The following is a 21173-nucleotide window of genomic DNA, read 5'->3' as shown; positions in this document are numbered from 1 at the left end:
GAAGCTCCCTTCTCTGATGATCCCAATGAATCATGCATCTTTTCTGGGGAAGCAGCCCACCCCTGCATATTGTCTGAGCTGCAGATATTTAAATCTCCTCTTTTTTGATCACTTAGTTTCTGTCATTTTTGAGACGCTACTTTATTCTCGCTCACTGTTTCTGTCATACAGATACAGAGCTGTTGGAAGCCCTTCACAATAGATTTCACTTAACAGGCAGAAATCTGCTCAGCAGGCCGTGTGATTTTCTCAGCATCTTTAAACATGGTGGTGGATTGTAATCTCCCCAGCTAGCTGCAGGATTCAGCTCTTAAACATAACAAGACATTTTCCATTGTGAAAATGTTCAGCTGTAGCAATTCCTCTAATTAAGGAGAACATAGTGTCCACTAGGCCTACTTTTAAAGATAGCTAAAAATGGAACTCACCTGGAGGTGCAGAGAATTAGCTATACCCTGACACATACTACACTAAACCCCTGATACGAGCTGACGTTGTGCAGGGACACAGTATTTCAGACATATATCACAACTGCAGTTTTATTGTTTCTTAATATGAGCTTTGAGCCGCGCACACCATTACCGCAGACATAGACGTTAACGCAGACACACACACAACACCCATGGACACAAACCAAACTGTCCCCACCACATACACACACAAAAAAGCACCCCCACAGATAGACATTCACACCCTCACCCCCCCACCAACACACACCCATCCCACCTATATGCACACACTCTCATTCCTCCACACATGCCCATTCACACAAACTTAACACATCCAGCTCCACATACATACACACCCAACCCCACATACACACTAACCCACACGGACAGACATACCCATTCACACACATATGCGTGATCCCCATCCCCAGACTCACGCTCAAACACCCATCCCTATACATAGGCCGAGTGGTGGCACAGTGGTTAGCATTGCTGCCTCACAGTGCCAGGGTTCGGGTTTGTCCTTGGGTGACTGTCTCTGTGGAGTTTGCAAGTTCCCCGGTGGGTTTCCTTCGGGTGCTCCGGTTTCCTCTCACAGTCCAAAGATGTGCAGGTTAGGTTGATTAGCCATGCTAAATTGCCCCTTTGTGTCCAAGTTAGGTGGGGTCATGGGGATAGGGCAGGGAAGTGGGCCTATATAGAGTGTTCATTCAAAGTGTTGGTGTAGATTCAATGGATCGAATGGCCTCCTCTAGTGTAGCGATTATATGATTTGCCCATACCCAACATTCTTATGCATACGCACAACCAATCCACACATGCATGCACTTTCGCATCCCCACACACTCATACACACCCATGTATCCGCTTTTTCACATGTATACAAACTCACCTACACTCACATTTATGCACAGATCCACAGCCATATTCAAGCACCCACAAGAACACATAGGGAACAAAATCCTAACAGCACTATGGTGTACTTGGACTGCAGTGGTTGGAGAAGGTGTCTCATCACCACCTCAAGGGCAATTAGAGAAATGCTTTGCCAGCGATGCCCCTGTATCCCATGTAAGAGCATAAAAAATCCGCATCCACATGCCCACATGTGCATATCTGCATCCATGTACACATCCACATTCTGAGACATACAGCTATTGGGCAAAATTCTCTGCCTCGCGACTCCATATCACCTATGGTGTGGCCTTTTTACTTCCTAAATTTTTAAAACAATTAACAATTCATCTTTCTAATCCTTTTCCATTGATGGTTTCTTGCACCATTGGTCTTAGTTCATCAACATTGTCATTCTATTTTATATAATAATTAATGTAGTATTGTCATAGTTTCCAAATATCAAAACATTTTCTGTTACTTTCTCACTGGTTTGGTGCCATAATACAACTGCAAAGAGTAGAGTAAAGGGACCGGGTACTGATGTAACTATCCTCCTATGTCACAGGACTAAAGAGACTATGACCTGCTGGGAAGCAGAAATATAACCTCATGCAGAGTACTAAAATGTATATATAATCATGGAATCCCTACAGTGCAGAAGCAAACCATTTGGACTATCTAGTCTGCACCAATCCGTTTGAAAGAGCACTCTACCCAAGCCCACTTCCCCACCCTATCCCAATAGCTACTTAATCTAACCTACACATCTTTGGACTGTGGGAGGATACCTCAGCACTCGGACGAAACCCACACAGACACGGGGAGAATGTGCAAACTCCACACAGTCACCCAAGGTGGGATTTGAACCGGGTCCCTGGCACTGTGAGGCAGCAGTGCTAACCACTGTGCCATTCAACATAGATCTGCAAATAAACAAAAACAGTTTTCATGAATAACTATTTATGGTAGCATTCTTAGGGTAACATGTAAACCCTAAAGAAACCCCATCTAGACCCCGAACACAAGACAAAACACAGCGAAACCTGAAAATTACCTCAATGACTAGCGTTAGCTTTTTACTAATTCAGTAGAATGGGGAATACTTCATCCAGCATCCTTAGTGGCAGAGAAACTGTATTATTCCTGAGATGGAGCCATGTAAATATTCCCTCCCAAAACTAGGGTGATTTCTGTGTGGCTATGAATGCTGAGTAAAGAACTCCCCATTCCACAAAAGCCGAATCGCAAAACCAGTTGCCAACACACGCTAACTGATGCATGTCCCATGTTTTAAATTGTAATCAGGGGCGGAATTCTCCACCACGCGGGAATTGGCGGGGGTGGGAATCACGCCCCGCCGATCGGCGTGCCCCCCGCTTCGATTCTCCGGCCCGCGATGGGCTGAAGTGCCGCCGCTGACAGGCCTGTCCCGCCGACGTGGTTTCAACCACCTCTGGTGGCGGCGGGATTGGCGGCATGAGATGGCCCCCGGGGTCCTGGGGGGGGCACGGGGCGATCGGACCCCGGGGGGTGCCCCCACAGTGGCCTGACCCGCGATCGGGCCCACCGATCGGCGTGCGGGCCAGTGCCGTGGGGGCACTCTTTTTCTTCCGCCGCCGCCAAGGCCTCCACCATGGTGGAGGCGGAAGAGAACCCCCCTACCGTGCATGACCCGGTGGTGACGTCAGCGGGCACTGACGCACCGGCGCATGTGCGATCCGGCAAAGGCCTTTCGGCCAGCCCCGACGCCGGGCGGCAGGCGTCAAAGGCCGTTGGCGCCAGTTTTGGCGTGGCATCAACCACTCCGGCGCGGGCCTAGCCCCTAAAGGTGCGAAGAATTCTGCACCTTTGGGGAGGCCTGACGCCAGAGTGGTTGGCGTCCACTCCGCTACGCCGGGACCCCCCGCCCCGCCGGGTAGGGGAGAATCCCGGCCCAGGTCTTTGTGCATCGAAGATACACTGTGATTCGTAATTTGAGAGTCTTTGGATTCAGACTGCCTCTTACAATATTCCTTGTAAACTGTGTGGCCATGTAGGAACCCAAGATTTTCTGCATAGGTTGCCCACATGTTGGCCCCTGTACGTGTGTGAGAGACCTCCAGAAACAATTGAAGCACTACGAAAAAGAATTGGAGCGTACATTGTCTCTTATATATTTTGCCATGTATGTTATCAGTGTCTTAGAATAAGTGTTCATTTTTTGGAGTGTCCATTTGTACAAGTTTTCCTGCTATTTTCATTTTTAAATAATCAACCATTTAATATGAGGGTAAGGAACCCAATACAAATGTGATTGTATTATATTTTTGTTCTAAAACGATCAATTAAACTCCATCTGGAACACGGAGAGAACAGATAAATTGACCTTTCAGGTGTAAATCACTAGACAAATTATCTGTTCTCTGTTTCAGATTTTCAGCACAGCATTATTTTTCTTCATTACTATCTGAAATATTGTATATAGTTTGGACATTAAAATGAGATATTTATACCATTGGGAGAGTGGAAAAGTATGAAGCAACTACATTATGAGAAATGGTTAAGTTCAGCTTGTATTTTTTGATTTAGGAGAGACACTAACGTTATGTATTTCAAGTTACTAACAAGGGGAATGGCAAAGATAATCTTGACAGGTTATTCACTGCAATGAAGACAATTCCAGTCCCTATTAACCTGGAGTTGCAACATAATTGAATTAACCAATAATACTTAGGAAAATACCCAACAAACAGAGACAGAGAGAGAGTAGTAGGTTTCTGGAAATCATCCTACTCAGGCAGGATCCAATCACTACCTGTTGCCTTTTGGCAATCTCAATCTTTTGGCCATCTCTTGGGAGCCACATAGTCTGGGTTCTGCTGTCCAAAGCAAGCAGCACCATATGCTATGTTGCAACTTCTTGTCTTCCTCATTCTCTCTGTTGCTTGACTTAAAGAGACATGTCCATTAAACATCCATGGATGAAAAAAGATAACGGCAAAAATAAAGAAATGGGAAATACGGGGATCATCAGGAAGGATCCTTAAAAACACTACTATTTAAAAAAGGAGGCAGGGCAAATATGGAATTACAGGTGGTTAGCCTAACATCAGTAGTAGGGAAAATTTTGGAGTCTATTATAAAGGCTGTGATAATAGGACACTTAGAAAATACCAATGGGATTAGACAAGGTTAACCTGGATTTATGAAAGGGAAATCATGTTTGATAAACTTTTGGGTGTTTTTGAGGACATAACTATTTGAATAGACAAGGGAGAAGTAGTGGATGTGATGTATTTGCGTTTATAGAAAGCATATGATAAAAACCCATGTAAAAGGTTATTATGCAAAATTAAAGTGCATGGGATTGGGGATAATTGGTTGTTATGGATTGAAAATTAATTAGCATACAGGAATCAGAGAATCGAGATGAAGGTGCCGTGTTAGGGTGGAAGGTGGTGACTCGTGGGGTACTACAGGGATCAATGCTTAGGCCCCAGCTGTTCACAATATATATAAATGGTTTGGATGAGGGAATTAAAAGTAATAATACCACGTTTGCTGACATCAGACAACTAAGCAGAGTTGTGAGTGGTGAGGAGGAAGTAAAGAGGTTTGAAGGTGTTTCGGCCAAGTTGAGGGAGCAAATGAATGTCAGATGCAGTATAATGTGGAAAAGTGTGAAGCTATCCACGTTGGTAGGCAAAATAGAATGGCAGAGTATTATTTAAATGGTAATAAAAACAAAATGGTGCGGATGCTGCAAATCTGAAATAAAAACAGAAAATGTAATGTATAGTTGGCTGAGGTCAGAGCTAAGGAGAGATTGACAGAAATGTCATTGACATAAGACAAAGGAAATCTGAACGGAGCCATAAAGGACTGAAGAAGTGCTACTGGTGGCATAAAGGTAAGATAGCAGAATATATTAATAAGAGACAGAAGGTCAGTGCTCAGTGGGAGCAAAACTAAAATACAAGGGACAGATGGCCATGTGGGGGTGGGGTTGTATTGGGGCAAACCAAGGGAACCAAAAAGTAAAAAGGGTTTCAGGATGGAAGGGAACATTCAGTCTAAAGTTGTTGAACTCAATGTTGAGTCCAGAAGACTAACGTTCCAAATCAGAAGATGAGGTGTTGTTCTTCCTGTTTGCATTAGGCATCACTGGGGCATTGCAGTAGGCCGTCGGTGTACAAGTGACGTCTTTTTTTTCCTCCCCATTTATCTTATGTCCAATACATCTTTGTCAATCATTACAAATCTATCCCTCTTCAGTTCTGTAGAAGGGTCATATGCACTCAAAACATTAGCTCTCTCTGCCGATGCTGCCAGCCCCACTGGATTTTCTGTTTTTATTTTATGTATTATGTTATTTAAATGGTAATAGAGTGGAAGATATTGATGTGCAAAAGAGACAGGGGTGTCCTTGTACACCAATCATTGGAAGTAAGCATATAGGTGCAACAAGCAGTTAGGAAGGTAAATGGTATGCTAGCCTTCATTGCAAGAGAATTTGTGTACAAGAGCGCACCTGTCTTACTGCAGCTACGTTGGTGAGACCACATCTGTAGTATTGTGTGCAGTTATGGCCTCCTTACCTCTGTCAATATATACTTGCCATTGAGAGAGTCCAGCGAATGTTCACCAGACTGATCTCTGAGGTGCCAGGATTGTCGTATGAGGAAAGGTTGTGTCGACGTGGCCTGTTTTCACTGGGGTTTAGGAGAATGAGAGGGGATCTCATCGGAATATATAAAATTCTGAGCGGGCCAATAGACTGGATGCAGGGATGTTGTTTCCGCTGGCGAGGGATCTAGAACAAAGTGTCATGGTCTCAGGATACGGGGTAGACCATTTAGGACAGAGACAAGGAGAAATCTCTTCACTCATAGGGTAGTAAAGCTGTGAATTTCTCCACCACGTAAGTCACTGAATGTATTTAAGAAGGAAATGGATAGATCTCTGGACACTAAAGGGAGCAACGAGTAGGGAGAGAGTGCGGGAGTATGGCTTTGAGATCAGGGATCAACCCTAACCACATGGAATGGCAGAGCAGGCTCATTCGGCCGAATGGCCTACTCCTGCTTCTATCTTCTATGTTTCTGTCTAATCCTAGAAAATGATCAGTTGAAATGTAGGTATAATAGAGTAGCACCATATCAAAATCAGACAAATTGGCCATCATCACTGGAATGAATTTCATTTGAATGCCACTTTACATCAATTAGTGCTTCTACATCATTTTTTGATTTTAAAACAAATTCCATTATGTCAGTGATGGATGAATGAGCCAATCCATTTAAACTTGAAAATATACCTCAGCATGATTGTTATCTCTGACCCAAATCTTCTGATTCACTTCACGTTTGAGCATTTCGTAAACAAATCACCTTATAATCTGTCAAAAGTTATGACTGAAAATACCACTATCTCATTAAAATCTTTTGAACTGTGCATTATGTTTTTGCATTTATTTTTTTCCGGTTATTAAATTTATTTTAGCTGGTTTACAGTTCAGCTTTAAGATTTGCATGACTTGTGTGAAATCTTGAATTGCACTGAAGCTTTTTTTGTACATGTCTTTCATCTACTTGGGCATTGAAATGCTATTAAATAAACTAAGTTTAGTTCTTGTGTGGTTCCACTTAAGCTGCAAGCTTTGATTAATGTTGTGGCCAGTGTAGTATTAAAAATTGGCATGTTGTGAAAGTGAAGAAGAAACAATATACCGTACCTCAATATTTACTGGACAATCTTTGTTTCACAGCTTTGGTTTTATATATAGTGTTTCCTATTTTACAGGGAGCCCCCAAACCTATTGCTGTGGAGCCTTGCTCAGGAAATAAAGCCGCAGTTTTGACAGTTTTTATATGTCTACCACGAGGTCCGACAGGCACCCCTCCTCCTGGTCAAACAGGTAAGACGAATCTTTCGGTTTGGTGTTGTGTTGATGATTGTTCTCTCAAAATTTAGCTGATGAAGTAATTTATATGGGATTACATTTGATATACAGCACAGAAACAGGCCATTCTACGAAACCAGTCCATGCTTCTGTTAATGGTCCACTTTAGCTTCCTCCCGTCTTTCCCCATATAAAGCTATCATTATAATCCTCTATATCCTTCTGCCTAATTTGCTTATCTATCTTTCCTTTCAATGCATTGATACCATTTGCTTCAATCAGTTTGCATGCTCGCACATTCCACATCCTCACCACTCTTTGTGTCAAGAGGTTTCTTCTGAATTCACTATTGGATTTATTGATGAATATCTTATCCCGATGGCCTTCAGTTATGCCCCACAAGTGAAAACATTTGTTTTGTACATACTCTGATCAAAATGTTTCATAATTTTAAAGACCTCGATTAGGTCACCTCTCAAGTCTTTTTTCAGGACAAAAGAGACTCCACCTGATCATCGAATTTTCTAATATTTATACCCATATGTTTTTGATATCATCCAACTAAACTTTCTCTGCACCCTTCGGGGCTGACTTAGCACAGTGGGCTAAACAACTGGCTTGTAATGCAGAACAATGCCAGTAGCGCTGGTTCAATTCTTGTACCGGCCTCCCCGAACAGGCGCCGGAATGTGGTGACTAGGGGCTTTTCACAGTAACTTCATTGAAGCCTACTTGTGACAATAAGCGATTGTTATTATTCAGTGGCTCCGAATCCTTTTCATAATATTGTTACAATTAGGAGGTTTATAAGATTGTTATGCTTTGGGTCTGTGTCTTTAATTTAAAGTAAAATTAAGTGGGTCATGTGACATGTTCTGCAGTCTGCCTGACAACCAAGCCTGGTTGCTTTGATTGTCAGAGATTAATTGGCTACTTAAGACCTGGCAGCCTACCCACCATCCCTTGTAAAATCTCATACAAGTTAGGGGCAGGCGGTGTGAAGGCCACCCTTTGGATTTTACAAAGCTCCCCACCCACTCTGAAACCTACTAGCAGAGGACTGGTAAACCCAGCCAATATATAGTCTGGACGCTGGCTGCTTTCAAGCAAAGAGAGCTCCCATATGTTGAGCTTCTGTTTGTTTTTATTTTGACAATATTTTGATCATTTGTTATTGATAGTGTTTCACGCAACAAGTATAAAAATTACACTTTAGTAAGGAGGTGTATTTGTTTCAACTTTCTGATATCTGACATTCTCAAATAATCAGCAAGTATCACCAGCGGCACGGTGGCACAGTGGTTAGCACTTCAGCCTCGCAGTGCCAAGGACCCAAGGGTCCAATTCCAACCTTGGGTGACTGTCTGTGTGAAGTTTGCACATTCTCCTCGTGTCTGCATAGGTTTCCTCCAGGTGCACCGGTTTCCTCCCACAGTCTAAATATGTGGCAGTTACGTGGATTGACCATGCTAAATTGACCTTTAGTGTCCATGGTTAGGTGGCATTACAGAGATAGTGTGGGGGAGTGGGCCTATGTAGGGTGCTCTTTCAAAGGGTCAGTGCAAACTCGATGGGTCGAATGACCTTCTGCACTGTAGGGATTCTGATTCTATAAAATAAAAGTTGGGTTAACTACTTTATTTGACCAACTATGCATATGATTGTTCCTCATTCTGTGATCAAAAATTATTGTCATTTACTCCAGTTAGAGAGAGGCTGAGCTGCTGACTTCTTCAGTAATTTGGCAAATGGCCTGTTGTGTTCTTTGTTTCGGTTCTTTCAGGATGGTGAAGGTTGGAGTGTCACAATATGCAAGCAGTGTTTAGCAAACAAAGCTAATTTATTACACTGCACTGAATTAGATTTGAACATATTACTAAGGAATTAGTTAAGTAAAAGTTACACTGCACATCTACAGTACTAAACTATGCTATTAGTTAAGCTATCTCACACCTACTCTGTCTCTACTTCTCTTGCTCTTTCATGCACTCTTCCCCTCTCCCCCAGAAGTCAAGGAGGCATGTGATGTTCATATGGCTGATCTATTGCACCATCTAGTGACTAGTAGTAACATTACATTAACCCTTTATGTACTCTACAATAGTCACATATTGTGACATGCACAGCACCCAGTCCCCGCCACCTACCCATGCCCCCAAATATGTCGTCAGTGGCTCGGGGTTGAGGAAAGTCCAGAGAGAAATCTATCTGGCTTAACTGCACACATCCTGTCGCTCTTCAAACCTAAACAAAATTGCTTTGTCTTGAAACAAGACCCTTTCCATGATGAAAAAATGATTAGTAATCCCATGAATTAACAATAACCATTTTTTAGTGAATCCAGTACCCACCCGTATCAATTTTGTGAGACACCTTTTGCTTATTTCAGGCTGCCTGTACTTACTGTCACAAATTGCCATAGCTGGAGTGAAAAAAAGCTGCATGCTTAGCATTGTGTTTTCACTTGTCTGTAAACTTTCCTGCTAACCATAGTTAATGTTTCAAGGTGTCTGTTCCCTCCCATCAGAATGAAAAGGAAAACGCATCTTGTGCACATTGTAGGGCAGTTAAAATTACACATATTACGAATGCCAGTCTGAAATCTCGTCAATTTTATAACTCGAGATTCCACACAATTTCTAACAATGTAGATATATTTCAAATAATAATAATAATAATTTTTTTTTATTGTCACAAGTATGAAGTTGCTGTGAAAAGCCCCTAGTTGCCACATTCTGCCGCGTGTTCAGGTAAGCTGGTACAGGAGTTGAACCCACGCTGCTGGCCTTGTTCTGCATTACAAACCAGCTGTCTCACCCACTGAGCTAAACCAGCCCATTAAAAGAAGGGAACTCAAGCCAGTGTGTCAAACCAAAAATAACCCAAAGCATTTGTTCTTTATTGTGACACGTTTGCACCCTTCAGCGCGAGAGAAGCATTACTCTGCATTAGAAAACAATTCCTTAATCTTGTGAGAATTCTAACACTTCATTCAGGGGAGAGAATTGCTGGCACTGTGATTAGACAAACTATGAAGCTTATCGCAGAATCAATATTACATGAACTGGCAGAAAGCTAAAGTAAAATCAAACGTTACTCCAGCATATTCTTCCCAAGAAGATGGTATTGGTGATATTTGGAAGAATGATGGCTGCCGGAGTGTATGTTTCCAAGTAGGCTTGCTGCATAATAATAGTGGAATAAGAACGAGTTATGCTCTTTTTGAAACATTTCTTACAAATTGCCGTAGAAACATCTTTATATAACAAAGATGCACATCATTTGGTTTAGTAGTAGGCAATTTTGTATTCTGACATTTTCACATCAGGCTGTAATTCATTCTCTTTGTTAATACACCCCTGTGTATGCAATCAATAGTAGGGTCGATATAAGGCAATGAAACATTCATCTGCATATAATTTACTGAATTCAATGCGGCATTTAATAAAACTATATCATTAGATTTGACTGCCTTCAAAAAGTATCTGCAGGGAGAAAATGGGAGTTAATGGACTGAATTTTAATTTGGGGTCCCGATCCTTCCGTCAAAATGAAATGTGTTCAACGGCATTATCACATCACCCTGGGGTTCACCAGTGACCAGAAAGTTAACTAGACCAACCATATAAATATTGTACCAAAATTACAGATCAGAAGCTAGAAACTCTGTGTTAAGTATCTCATCTCCTGACTTTTTAAAGCTGTTCATCATTTACAAGGCACAAGTCAGCAGTGTGATTAAATACTCTCCACTTGCCTGGGCGAGTACAACTCCAACAACACTTGATAAGCTTGATACCATCCATGACGAAGCAGCCCGCTTGACTGGCACCCCATTCACCACCTTAACTATTCACACCTCCACCATCGGCACACAGTGGCTGCAGATGCAATGCTGCAATTTGGCAAGCCTCCTTCAACAGCGCCTTCCAAACTTGCAACCTCTAATGCCTCGAAGAATAGGGGCAGCAGAGGTAGGAATGCCATCATCTGCCAGTTTCTCTCCAAATCACACACCAACCTGACTTGGAATGATATTGCCACAACTTCACTGCGTTGTGGATGTACCTACAAGAGATCAACGGCAATGTTTCAAGAAGGCAGCTCACTGCCACTTTCTCATGGGCCTTGCCAATGATGTTCACATTCCAGGAATGAATTTTTATAAAAGATCGGCAGCCCCACTGTCAGTAGGAAATGCCTCTATTCCCAGTTACTAGCCACAAATCAGGTAAGTAAGAAGACCAGAAGTGTTTGGGCATTTGGAAATTAAAGTCCCTGACAGTAATAGGCACTGCTGCGGTTGCAAACAATTTTCAAGGTGGAGACTTCTCTGGCTCTGACGTCTATCCACCATTCCACTGAAAAGCTTCATGGGCAGAGATCCCATGCGCATGATCAGAAATCCGTTTGGTGTCAGGATAGTGCCCATATCCCATCAATCTGACTCCTCCAAGATTGCTCGGAGATAGGAAAGTGTTGTTCAGCGAGCCTGACAGGCAAAAAGGGGCGAGAAGGAAATAACAAAATGGAAAGTTTGCGATAGGGTGAAAGGAAGGAGAGATTAAATGACAAAATGTTAAAGATGGATGATGATGCAAGGCAAAGAGCTTTGTGGCCTTGCACCATCATCCCTCTCATCTCTTAACATTTTTTGTTTCTGACGAAAGGTCATCACCTGCAACATTGGGTGGGATTTTCCAGCCATTCCTGCCAGTGGGACTTTGCTTTTGTCTTTATAATTTTATCTTATCATAAACAAGAACTTGCATGTTCTTGTCATCATACTTTGCAAATGGGTGTTTCTTTGGGAAATCTGTACATTGTGTGATAAGATGCTCTAACTATTGGGAGATTTACAACTCAGAAACAATTACTATAGCCCCTAAGAGTGAGCACTCATACACTGAACATCAGGTCACAGTCTTGCATAGAATGTATCTAACAACATTTAGAATCAGGGCTTCTTTTAGCCACCCACCCAGATCAATTAAAAACATTTTTTTTTATTCCAAACCAAAGTACACAAATGCCATCATCTTTCAAAAGCGTAACACAATCCAGCTTATCATTCCCCCCTTTTTCTCCCTCTGACACCCCCCACTCCCTCCCAAAACCCCCTCCTCCCCTCTTCGTCCCCCACCCACTGGCGACAAACAAATCCTTGAATAGGGACAAAAACATCCAACATCTTACAAAGAATCCCTCCTCTAACCTTAATTTTGTCCAACTTGAACTCGCCTCATCCACCAGCCATGCCGACACCCTCAGCAGCTCCACCATCCTCCACCCCCAATAGAATTCACCGCTGGGCAATCAGAGGGGTGAAGGCCACAACATCGGCCCACTCCCCTTCAGTAGCTCTGGCTGCTCCAACACTCCATAGATCGCCACCAGCGGGCACAGCGACATCCTCACCCCCAAGATCTTCGGTAGCACCTCAAAGATCAACGTACAATAACCCCCTAATCTTGGACATGAGCAACACATATGGACATGATTTGCTGCCCCCCCCCCCCCCCCCCCCCACCCGCCCCTCCACATCTCTATCACTTATCCTCTGTCTCTGGGAAGAACAAATTCTTTTTTTAAGCCTGCTGACAGGTGGGGGCGGGGGAGGGTGGGGGGGGGGGGGGGGTCTCTGCTTGTTTATGAACACAATTGTCCTTTTCAATACCTCTGATGTCATATTCAACATTCTAAATCAGTGACAGAAATACTGCCTGGAACAGTCTAATTCTAGTGCTATTTAGGCAGATCATCAACTGCTGTGAGGTAAATCATTATTAGTTCCGTCAGGCTGCTTGTGTGTTTCTTTTGAAATTTGGGGCTGGATTCTCCAGACAACACTGCTCCAATCTGGATTCCTGATCCAGATGGAGTGCAGCTCCCAAGAGACCTTATCTCTTTTGGTTGTATGGACCTGAAACTTCATACCAGGTCTAGGATTTACCAGGACTCCCGTTACCAAATGTTGTCACCTTCTGCAGCACCAACTACAGATCAACACAAGGTTGGGTATGTCTTTGCCAGTAGATTTAAAGTCATTGTGTAGTCTTGAACTTCTTTCTGTGTAATTATTTTGGGATGCAGCAGATGACATCAATTGGTCATCTATACTTGCCAGGTGCTGGTGCGGGTCTTCTCTTTGCTAAAGCCAATGACTTCATATCCTTCTCCATGGCCACCACAAAGCAGGAAGTCAGGGCTATGGGCTTTGAAAAACTTACGGGCTTCTCCAAGGTGCAGGACATCACTGACTGCACATATAAAACTTTGCTTGCTCCCAGTAGGAGCCATGAATAGGCAGGGATACCACTTAATCGACTACAGCATGATATCATGCATCTGTTTTCCTGGTCACTGCCATGATGCCATCACCCAGACGTATTGGGTCAGAGATGTGCCTCTGATGTCTCATTGATGACAAAATGAATTTCAATATGTGTCAACTGGAGTTGTTCTGCAATATATCTCCAGAGAGTCTCTGGACCGTCACTGTGTGCTGCATACTTCCCAACTTTGTTGTGTGGTGGGGTCAATCCACCAAGTCAGTTGAGGAGGAAGATGTGGGGTACAGCAGCACGAGTGTCAGTAAGATGCAGAGGATGAAGGAGTGCAAAGCCCATCTGTCCTGCCAATTGTAAGAGATATCTGACACCAGTTTCATTGCCACTTACGGGGGATGCTGGCTCAATACTCCTACCGGCCGGATTTCCGGTGCGGCGGTATGTAACAGCCAGTCGCACATTAGGTGGCTCACGCGCATGTCCTGATACTTTGGGCTTTTTAGCTTTTTTTTCATGAATGTTCAACCTCTAACCCGACGGCATGGCAGAGCAAGCGGAATTTGATCAGAGGATGTTGAGGCCGACATTAAAGAGAGGCTGAGGAGGAAAATCACAAGAACCGGGCCTGACTAAAGATTCGGTAAAGGTGGCAGGGGAAACGACTGCACCCATCACCCTGGATATGATGGCGGAGGTGATTGTAAAAGAACTGGAGAAATCCAGTGGGGAGATGGACGAGCGATTTAAGAGGCATGGCCAGGAAATGAAAGTGTAATTTAAAGCTATGGTGGAGGAGGCTTAGGGCCCGATTAGGGAGCAGCTTGGCAAGGTGGTAGGTGAGTGGGCTGAGAAGTTGAAGGCCTAGAAAAGGCCTTGTCTCAGCACAAGGACCGCCCTCGTCGTTGGAAAGCTCAAATGGTGTTTGTCTGTGATCAAAATAAGGGCCTCAAGGCAAAACTAGATGATATGGAGAACAGGTCCAGGCGCATTAACCTGACACTGGCGGGTCTGCCGGAGAGAGTCGAGGGCTCAAGGCCAACCGAATACTTCTCTGCAACACTTTCTCAGCCGATGAGCAGAGATGAGGTGTTTGCTACACCAGAGCTGAACATGGCGCACCGGGCCTTGAAGCAGAAGCCGAGACTGAATGAGCCAATGCTTGCAGTGATCATTTGGTTCCACGGTTTCGAAAGAATGGAACGGGTCCTGGAGTGGGCCAGGAAATGGCACGGCATTGGGACAGTAACATGGTAACATCGGCACTGAACTGGTGAGGTGACGGGTGGCCTAGAATAAGGTGAAGACGGTCCTGTACAATCAAGGAGGACAGCACGGTAGCACAAGTGTCTAGCACTGTGGCTTCACAGCGCCAGGGTCCCAGGTTCGATTCCCCGCTGGGTCACTGTCTGTGCAGAGTCTGCACCTTCTCCCCGTGTCTGCGTGGCCTTCCTCTGGGTGCTCCGGTTTCCTCCCACAATCCAAAGACGTGCAGGTTAGGTGGATTGGCCATGATAAATTGCTCTTCGTGACCAAAAAAGGTTGGGAGGGGTTATTGAGTTACAGGGATAGGGTGGAAGTGAGGGCTTAAGTGGGTCGGTACAGACTCGATGGGCTGAATGGCCTCCTTCTGCACTGGATATTCTGTGTCCTATGTCCTAAGGAGTGCGTTTTGGGGTGGTGTACCGTTTGAGAGTCACATTTGACTCAAAGGATTTTTACTTCAAAACTCCGGAGCAGGTGGAAATCTTCATCAGGGGTCATGGACTAGGCACGATTTGGGAGGTGTGGGTGGGGTTTTTGGTCGGTGGGGTTTTACTGTTCATGTTCGTGTTGATTCGAGTTGGGTTAGATCATAGATCATAGAATTTACAGTGCAGAAGGAGGCCATTCGGCCCATCGAGTCCGGTTAAAGAAGGTGGGAGATTTATAGTTAGAAGGTCAGTTTGTTAGCCTGGGGAGCTGTAGGAGAAGTATGGGCTTACGGACGCTGATGGGTTCAGGTATTTCCAGGTGTGTAGCTAGGCCAAATCGTACTTTCCAGCCTTCCTGGTGAAGCAGCCTTTTGCCTTGCTAGAATGGATTTTACCCTGTTCAGGGTCAGAGGTGGCCAGTACATCAAATGCATTACCATTGGATAGTGGGGGTGGAGATGGCTCGGTTGAGGGAGTGAATGCAAAGTGGGTAGAAGAGCTAGGGCCAATTTTGGAGGAGGAGGAGGTTTGGAGCGAGGCACTGAGGAGGGTGAACGCGATCCTGTCCTGTGGGAGGCTGAGTCTCATTCAGCTAAAAGCAGTGTTTCGTGCACGCCTCACAAAGGCTAGAATGAGCCGGTTTTTCAATGGGGTGAAGGATTGATGCGATCATTGTTCGAGAGGGCCGTCACACCAAGCACACATGTCCTGGTGTGCTCAAAGCTGGTGGCTTCTGGAGGACCTTTTTTGATACCATGTTGGCAATCCTGAACAATAGGTTAGAACCATACCCACTGGTAGCGATTGTGGGGGTTTCAGATGTGCCAGAGCTCTGAAGGGGGCAGGGGCAGACGTTCTGGTCTTTGCCTCGCAAAGGAGGCGGATCTTCTTCGGCTGGAAATCGACTACACCGCCAAGCACCTCGGCGTGGCTGCGTGACATGATGGAATTTTTGCACTTCGGGAAGATAAAGTTCACCGTAAGAGGGTAGTTTATATTGTTGTGGGGGGGGGGAAGCAATTATTACTGTTATTATGTGTTATTGTGCGGCTTTTGTAAACTTTGTATAAAACATTGTTAAAATTTCAATAAAAAGATTTCCCTCCAAAATAATTCTCCTACTGGCCTTAGGAGAACAGGCTGTTCGAGCGCTGCCATATCTTTGAAGTCCACACTATGCTTTTCTTCAAACTTAGGAAGCCGGAGCAAAGAGTAGGGCCCAGAACCTGACTTTATACGTGCATCATGGAGAGATGGTACCACTGGTCCTGGAACATCCCGGATGTCCATGCAGACCACATGCCCCATTGTAGACTGCAGCAACTTGATATCTTGCATGAGTACAGTATTACACACCGGTTGGATGAAAGTTCCCTCGCTCTCAGATCTGGTGGGTAGAGCCTTAACAGGCACTCCAGTGAATATGGCAGCTTCTTGGGCACAGCTATTATGCATGTTTTTTTTTATCGTGCATCTGTGGTGATACACATTGTAGGCTTGTAGGCAAAGGTTTTCATTGGTGCTGTCACAGTAAAGTGATGCAGGAATTTAAAACTAATCTAATGTGTTTTGACAAATGCCAACAACAGAAATTAAGTGTTACAGTGCTGTTTTTATAAATCTCATTTGATTCTCCTTGAAATAGCCCCGTGATCCTGAGATAATAGAATCCCGTCTGATGTCCACAATGCTCTGTGCAAACACTTAAAATGTGTCAGTGGGAAAAGCAAGAGAGTTAATGCTGATATTACCTTTGGCAGAGGAGAATCTTGAATCATATTTATCATCACAGGGTTCAGCAGAGCCTATTATTTGAGCCAGTAGCTCCTGATCACATGAGATTTGTGAACTCTTGTGGGAGTTTTTGTTACATCCACAATTTTGGTTCCTGCACTTCAGGTGAGATTTATAGGATAGAATGTCATTGTTGAGTATGCATTCTTTTTGTATTGTATGTGGATAATTAAAGAAAATTGGAGGTTTCTGTGTGGTTGTGGAAAATTATATATTGGCAGATCCACAGAGCTATATAAATAGCACCTGATTGATAATGTGTTAGTGCCATCATGCACAAGTGTGTGTCAACATAATTGTTCTTTCTTACAAATTAAAACATTACAAATAATTTATCCTGTTGATCTTAATAATGATCTCAGCAATGAATACTGACTGTGAAATGTCAGGAGCTGTCTTTGGAGGAATTACTTTTTAAGTCAGATCAACCTGGGATAATGACCATCTCCAGCAATATTAATTCAGCTCTTCACACTGTCACACCTAATTCTTCCAAAACAGCATCCTGATGGCAACAGTAGGCACAATTCAAGCAGCATGTCGCACTCCAGATGTCACACTTTGTTACAGATGTAACTTAATTAAAAATTGCAGGAAACCTAACATCGACAGGCACATTCCAATCATCATATTACATCAGGATATGAAATCATGATGATTAACCCGAACTAGAAATTCCATGACACTGGCATCAATTTACAGATGTGAAGTTGGTGCAAAAGCATCCAATTTGGTGGGTGATGTGTTTCTGAGCTGGATGTGTGTCATCCTCCATATTGATAAAGACATCAAATAAAGTGTCGAGGACTCATGCTTGAAACCGACTTTAGGAGCTTTGCATATGCAAATAAGGACTCAACATGTTTGATGCTCTCTTTAGTAAATTGCTTTGGCCCAGACACCCTGATGCATTCAGTAAAACATGGTCTAAACTGCAAGCTTGTCTCTGGTCCATTAAGGGATGGCTGACAGCTGTCACCAAAAGATAAGGGGCAGGATTCTCGGTCCCTCGCACCCCTCTGGTCGTGGGATTCTCTGTTCTGCCAGCCAGCCAATGGGGTTTCCCATTGTGGGCAGCACCATGCCGTCGGGAGAAGATTGATAAAGCCAAGTGTCCCATAAGCCTTTTCACTAGCCTATTAATGTGCCCTCCCGCCTTCAGAGATCTATGGACAAACATGCCAAGGTCCTATCGAAAATAGAAAAGGTAATTGGCAGTCACAGTGACATTCTTCAATATGAAAACAAAGATTTCTACAAAAGATTAGGAGTTGTCTCAAAAGGTGGACAAACCAAAAAACTGCAGCTAAGCTTTTTCAAACCAAAAAAGATTGGACCATTTGGTGAATGGCTGGTTGATAAATTTCTATAGTGGCATTGATGCTTGGTGATGATGTTACTATCATTGTACTTGACTGCTTGACCTATACAAGTCAATTCTGCAGCTGTGTAACTATGTCTGGTGTCAGTATATAAAATGTTATAAGCAAATGAACTCAGTAACAAATCATTACCTACTGTTAGTCTTTTACAAAAAGACTCCTGTTACTTCCTTCAGCAGATTAGTTTTCACAGTGACAATTGTTTTACAACATAAAACATATCATGTCCTTTCCAGAAGTATGTCCAATTCACAAACATTCAATTATGAATAGAAAGGTGGCTAATACAACAGTACTGTGATGAATGTAGAAATGTTTATATAGATTGTATTAGATATATATCTGCTCCAATGATGCTACTAAAAGCCTGGATTAATGCATATATATCTATTGTAGTAATATTTTTTTTAAATCTTGGTTTAACAGACAGGCAGGCAGAGTGTCTGCAAAAGATGCAATAAAGATGTCATTAAAGTAAGATACGCATTCATTCCAACCATGTATTTGTTTTCAAAGAAATGGCGAATGGAACTTTGGTACGATTGCTGGAGACTCCACGGAGGGTAGATAATTTGAGACATTGGTGTGAACTCTCCACTTCCCCAGTCACGTGCTTCTCAGTGGCAGCAGAATTCTCCATTCCCGCCGCTGGCCAATGGGATTTACCATTGTAGGCATGTCACGACGTTGGGAAACCCGCAGGGGTGCGCTGCCGGAGGAATGGAGAATCCCGCTGGCGGAGAATTCCAGGTCTGTCTGTAGTTTTACAGGTTTGGCAGTCTGCTAGGAGTCAGATTGAACATAGTTTTCCTAAATTCTGTCAAGTTGAGCAGGAGTCTGACAAAGACAGAAAGGATCTTCAGGCTGCCCCTTAAAGGATCTCTCTCTCTCTCTCCAAGCAGTCTTTCTAAGAAATCTCTATGGAAGTGTATTGCAAGTATCCCTATATTTGCTAACATTATTTACAAGTCGTTTTTGACCTGTATTGGACTTTGCTTAATTGGAGATGGAGAAAGTATAAGTTAATAGTCAAAGGGCGGGATTCTCCAGCCGCATTTGCCGAGGTCAATGGATTTTTCCATTATCAACATCTCGCCCATAGCGTCCTTGTGGCAGGCGGGGCGGGAGAATCCAGCCCAAAGGGTTTCCTTTTATTTTATGAATTGTTTAACTGTTAATTGAAAAGCTATTTTCTGTGATGTTAATGTAGTTACTCTTGTGTTAATAATAATGTTTGTTTTAACATAAAATATTCCTGTTTGTCAGTGGAATCACTTGTGGAGAGAAGTATCCTTTCACAGTTTACAAATAGACAAATTGGTTTTTTTTTAAATTTAGAGTACCCAATTATTTTTTTCCAATTAAGGGGCAATTTACCTAGCCTGCCCAATCCACCTAGCCTGCACATCTTTGGGTTGTGGGGGCGAAACCCACGCAAACACGGGGAGAATGTACAAACTCCACACGGACAGTGACCCAGAGCTGGGATCGAAACTGGGACCTCGGCGCTGTGAGGCTGCAGGGCTAACCCACTTCGCCACCGTGCTGCCCTCAAATAGACCAAATTGTTGGGGATTCTCACCTGGTTTCCTGACATAAATCGGGCTATGATCTGGTACCATACAGAACTCATACTTTTTTTAAAATGCCAAGTATTTCATCATGTTGTGCAGTTTGTCAACATGGGTTAATCTTGAAATTTAGCTCTCAATGTTAAAAACGCATTGCGATGTGCATAAATGTCAGTCTGACTCCAAGCTGTCCATGTGTAAGGCTGATAGACACTGCTCAGGCTGATCAATATAAAATACTCGATGTTTACACATTCTGTATTGATTGCTACATTTCTACAGTTAGTTCAATTTAAATTTTAGGACACAGTTTTGGAGCAATTAAGTGTTGAAATGCTGCTTCAAATTAAGTTTTAAGATATGGAGATAAGCACTGCACGTCGATGATAGAATTTCACATTGGAATTTAGATTCAGGTTTTACTTTCAATTTTTATTATTTTACAACCCTTTTGGCTGAGGCGACTAATGGGCAATTGTGGATAAGTTCACTGTGAAAGAGAGCAAATAGCTCATCATCCCACATGGAGTTCATGATGTTTCTCTTTCCTCCTCATTCCCACACCAGGAATTACTCCATTGGGGATTATGAACATTGCAGTCAGGGTTATTTTGAATATTTATCGCTGAATGAAATTTCGAAGGAGAGCTGCTTATAGCTAGGTTTATTTTCTGCTAATTCTTTTCCCTCCCCTTCCTGGAATCTGTGGATTTTCTCACAGTTTCTTAGTTGAAGAGAACAGTTAAAAACCTTGGTCTGGACTCCCCACTGTCGGGATTCTCCATTGCGCCGGCAGCACACCCACGTCCGGGGATTTCCCGATGGTGTGGGGCTGCCCACAATGGGAAAACCCATTGGCTGGCTGGGGGGACAGAGAATCCCGCTGCCGGGGTGGGCGCACAGCACCAGAAAACTGGTGCGGCAAGACAGAGAATCTCACCCCTAATACCAGTGGCAAAATCACTGACAGCTTCTTGCACAAGAACACTAAGACAAGCCATGGTTTGAACCTCAAAGCCTTTTCTTTTAAGATCATTAACAAAGAATAATCAGCTAAAATGTCATAAAAAATATAGAAGAGAATCAAAGCTCAATGTTGAACCAAGCATTTTGAACTTTTTTTCATCATTGTTTTGCTCTCATCAGCATTGTCCAATATAAGTGAGTTCTGTTTTTTTTTTATAAATAGTATAAATTGTCAAAGGATGTTAACTTGCT

At 43.4% G+C, this 21173-nt stretch overlaps 1 protein-coding gene across 1 annotated transcript in view; it reads left to right on the top strand.

Moving 5' to 3' along the window:
* The window catches only part of atrnl1b (attractin-like 1b), a 1095064-nt gene that overhangs the window by 1023473 nt on the left and 50418 nt on the right, over positions 1 to 21173 (top strand). Inside the window, exon 28 of the mRNA XM_038774130.1 lies at positions 7128 to 7242. Within this exon, the coding sequence (XP_038630058.1) occupies positions 7128 to 7242 (115 nt within the window). The remainder of the gene's footprint in view (positions 1 to 7127; positions 7243 to 21173) is intronic.

This window comes from Scyliorhinus canicula, chromosome 16, assembly GCF_902713615.1.
Source record: "Scyliorhinus canicula chromosome 16, sScyCan1.1, whole genome shotgun sequence".
Taxonomy (NCBI): Eukaryota; Metazoa; Chordata; class Chondrichthyes; order Carcharhiniformes; family Scyliorhinidae; genus Scyliorhinus; species Scyliorhinus canicula.
Note: the sequence above shows the minus strand (reverse complement) of the source record. Positions and strands in the feature narration are given on the sequence as shown.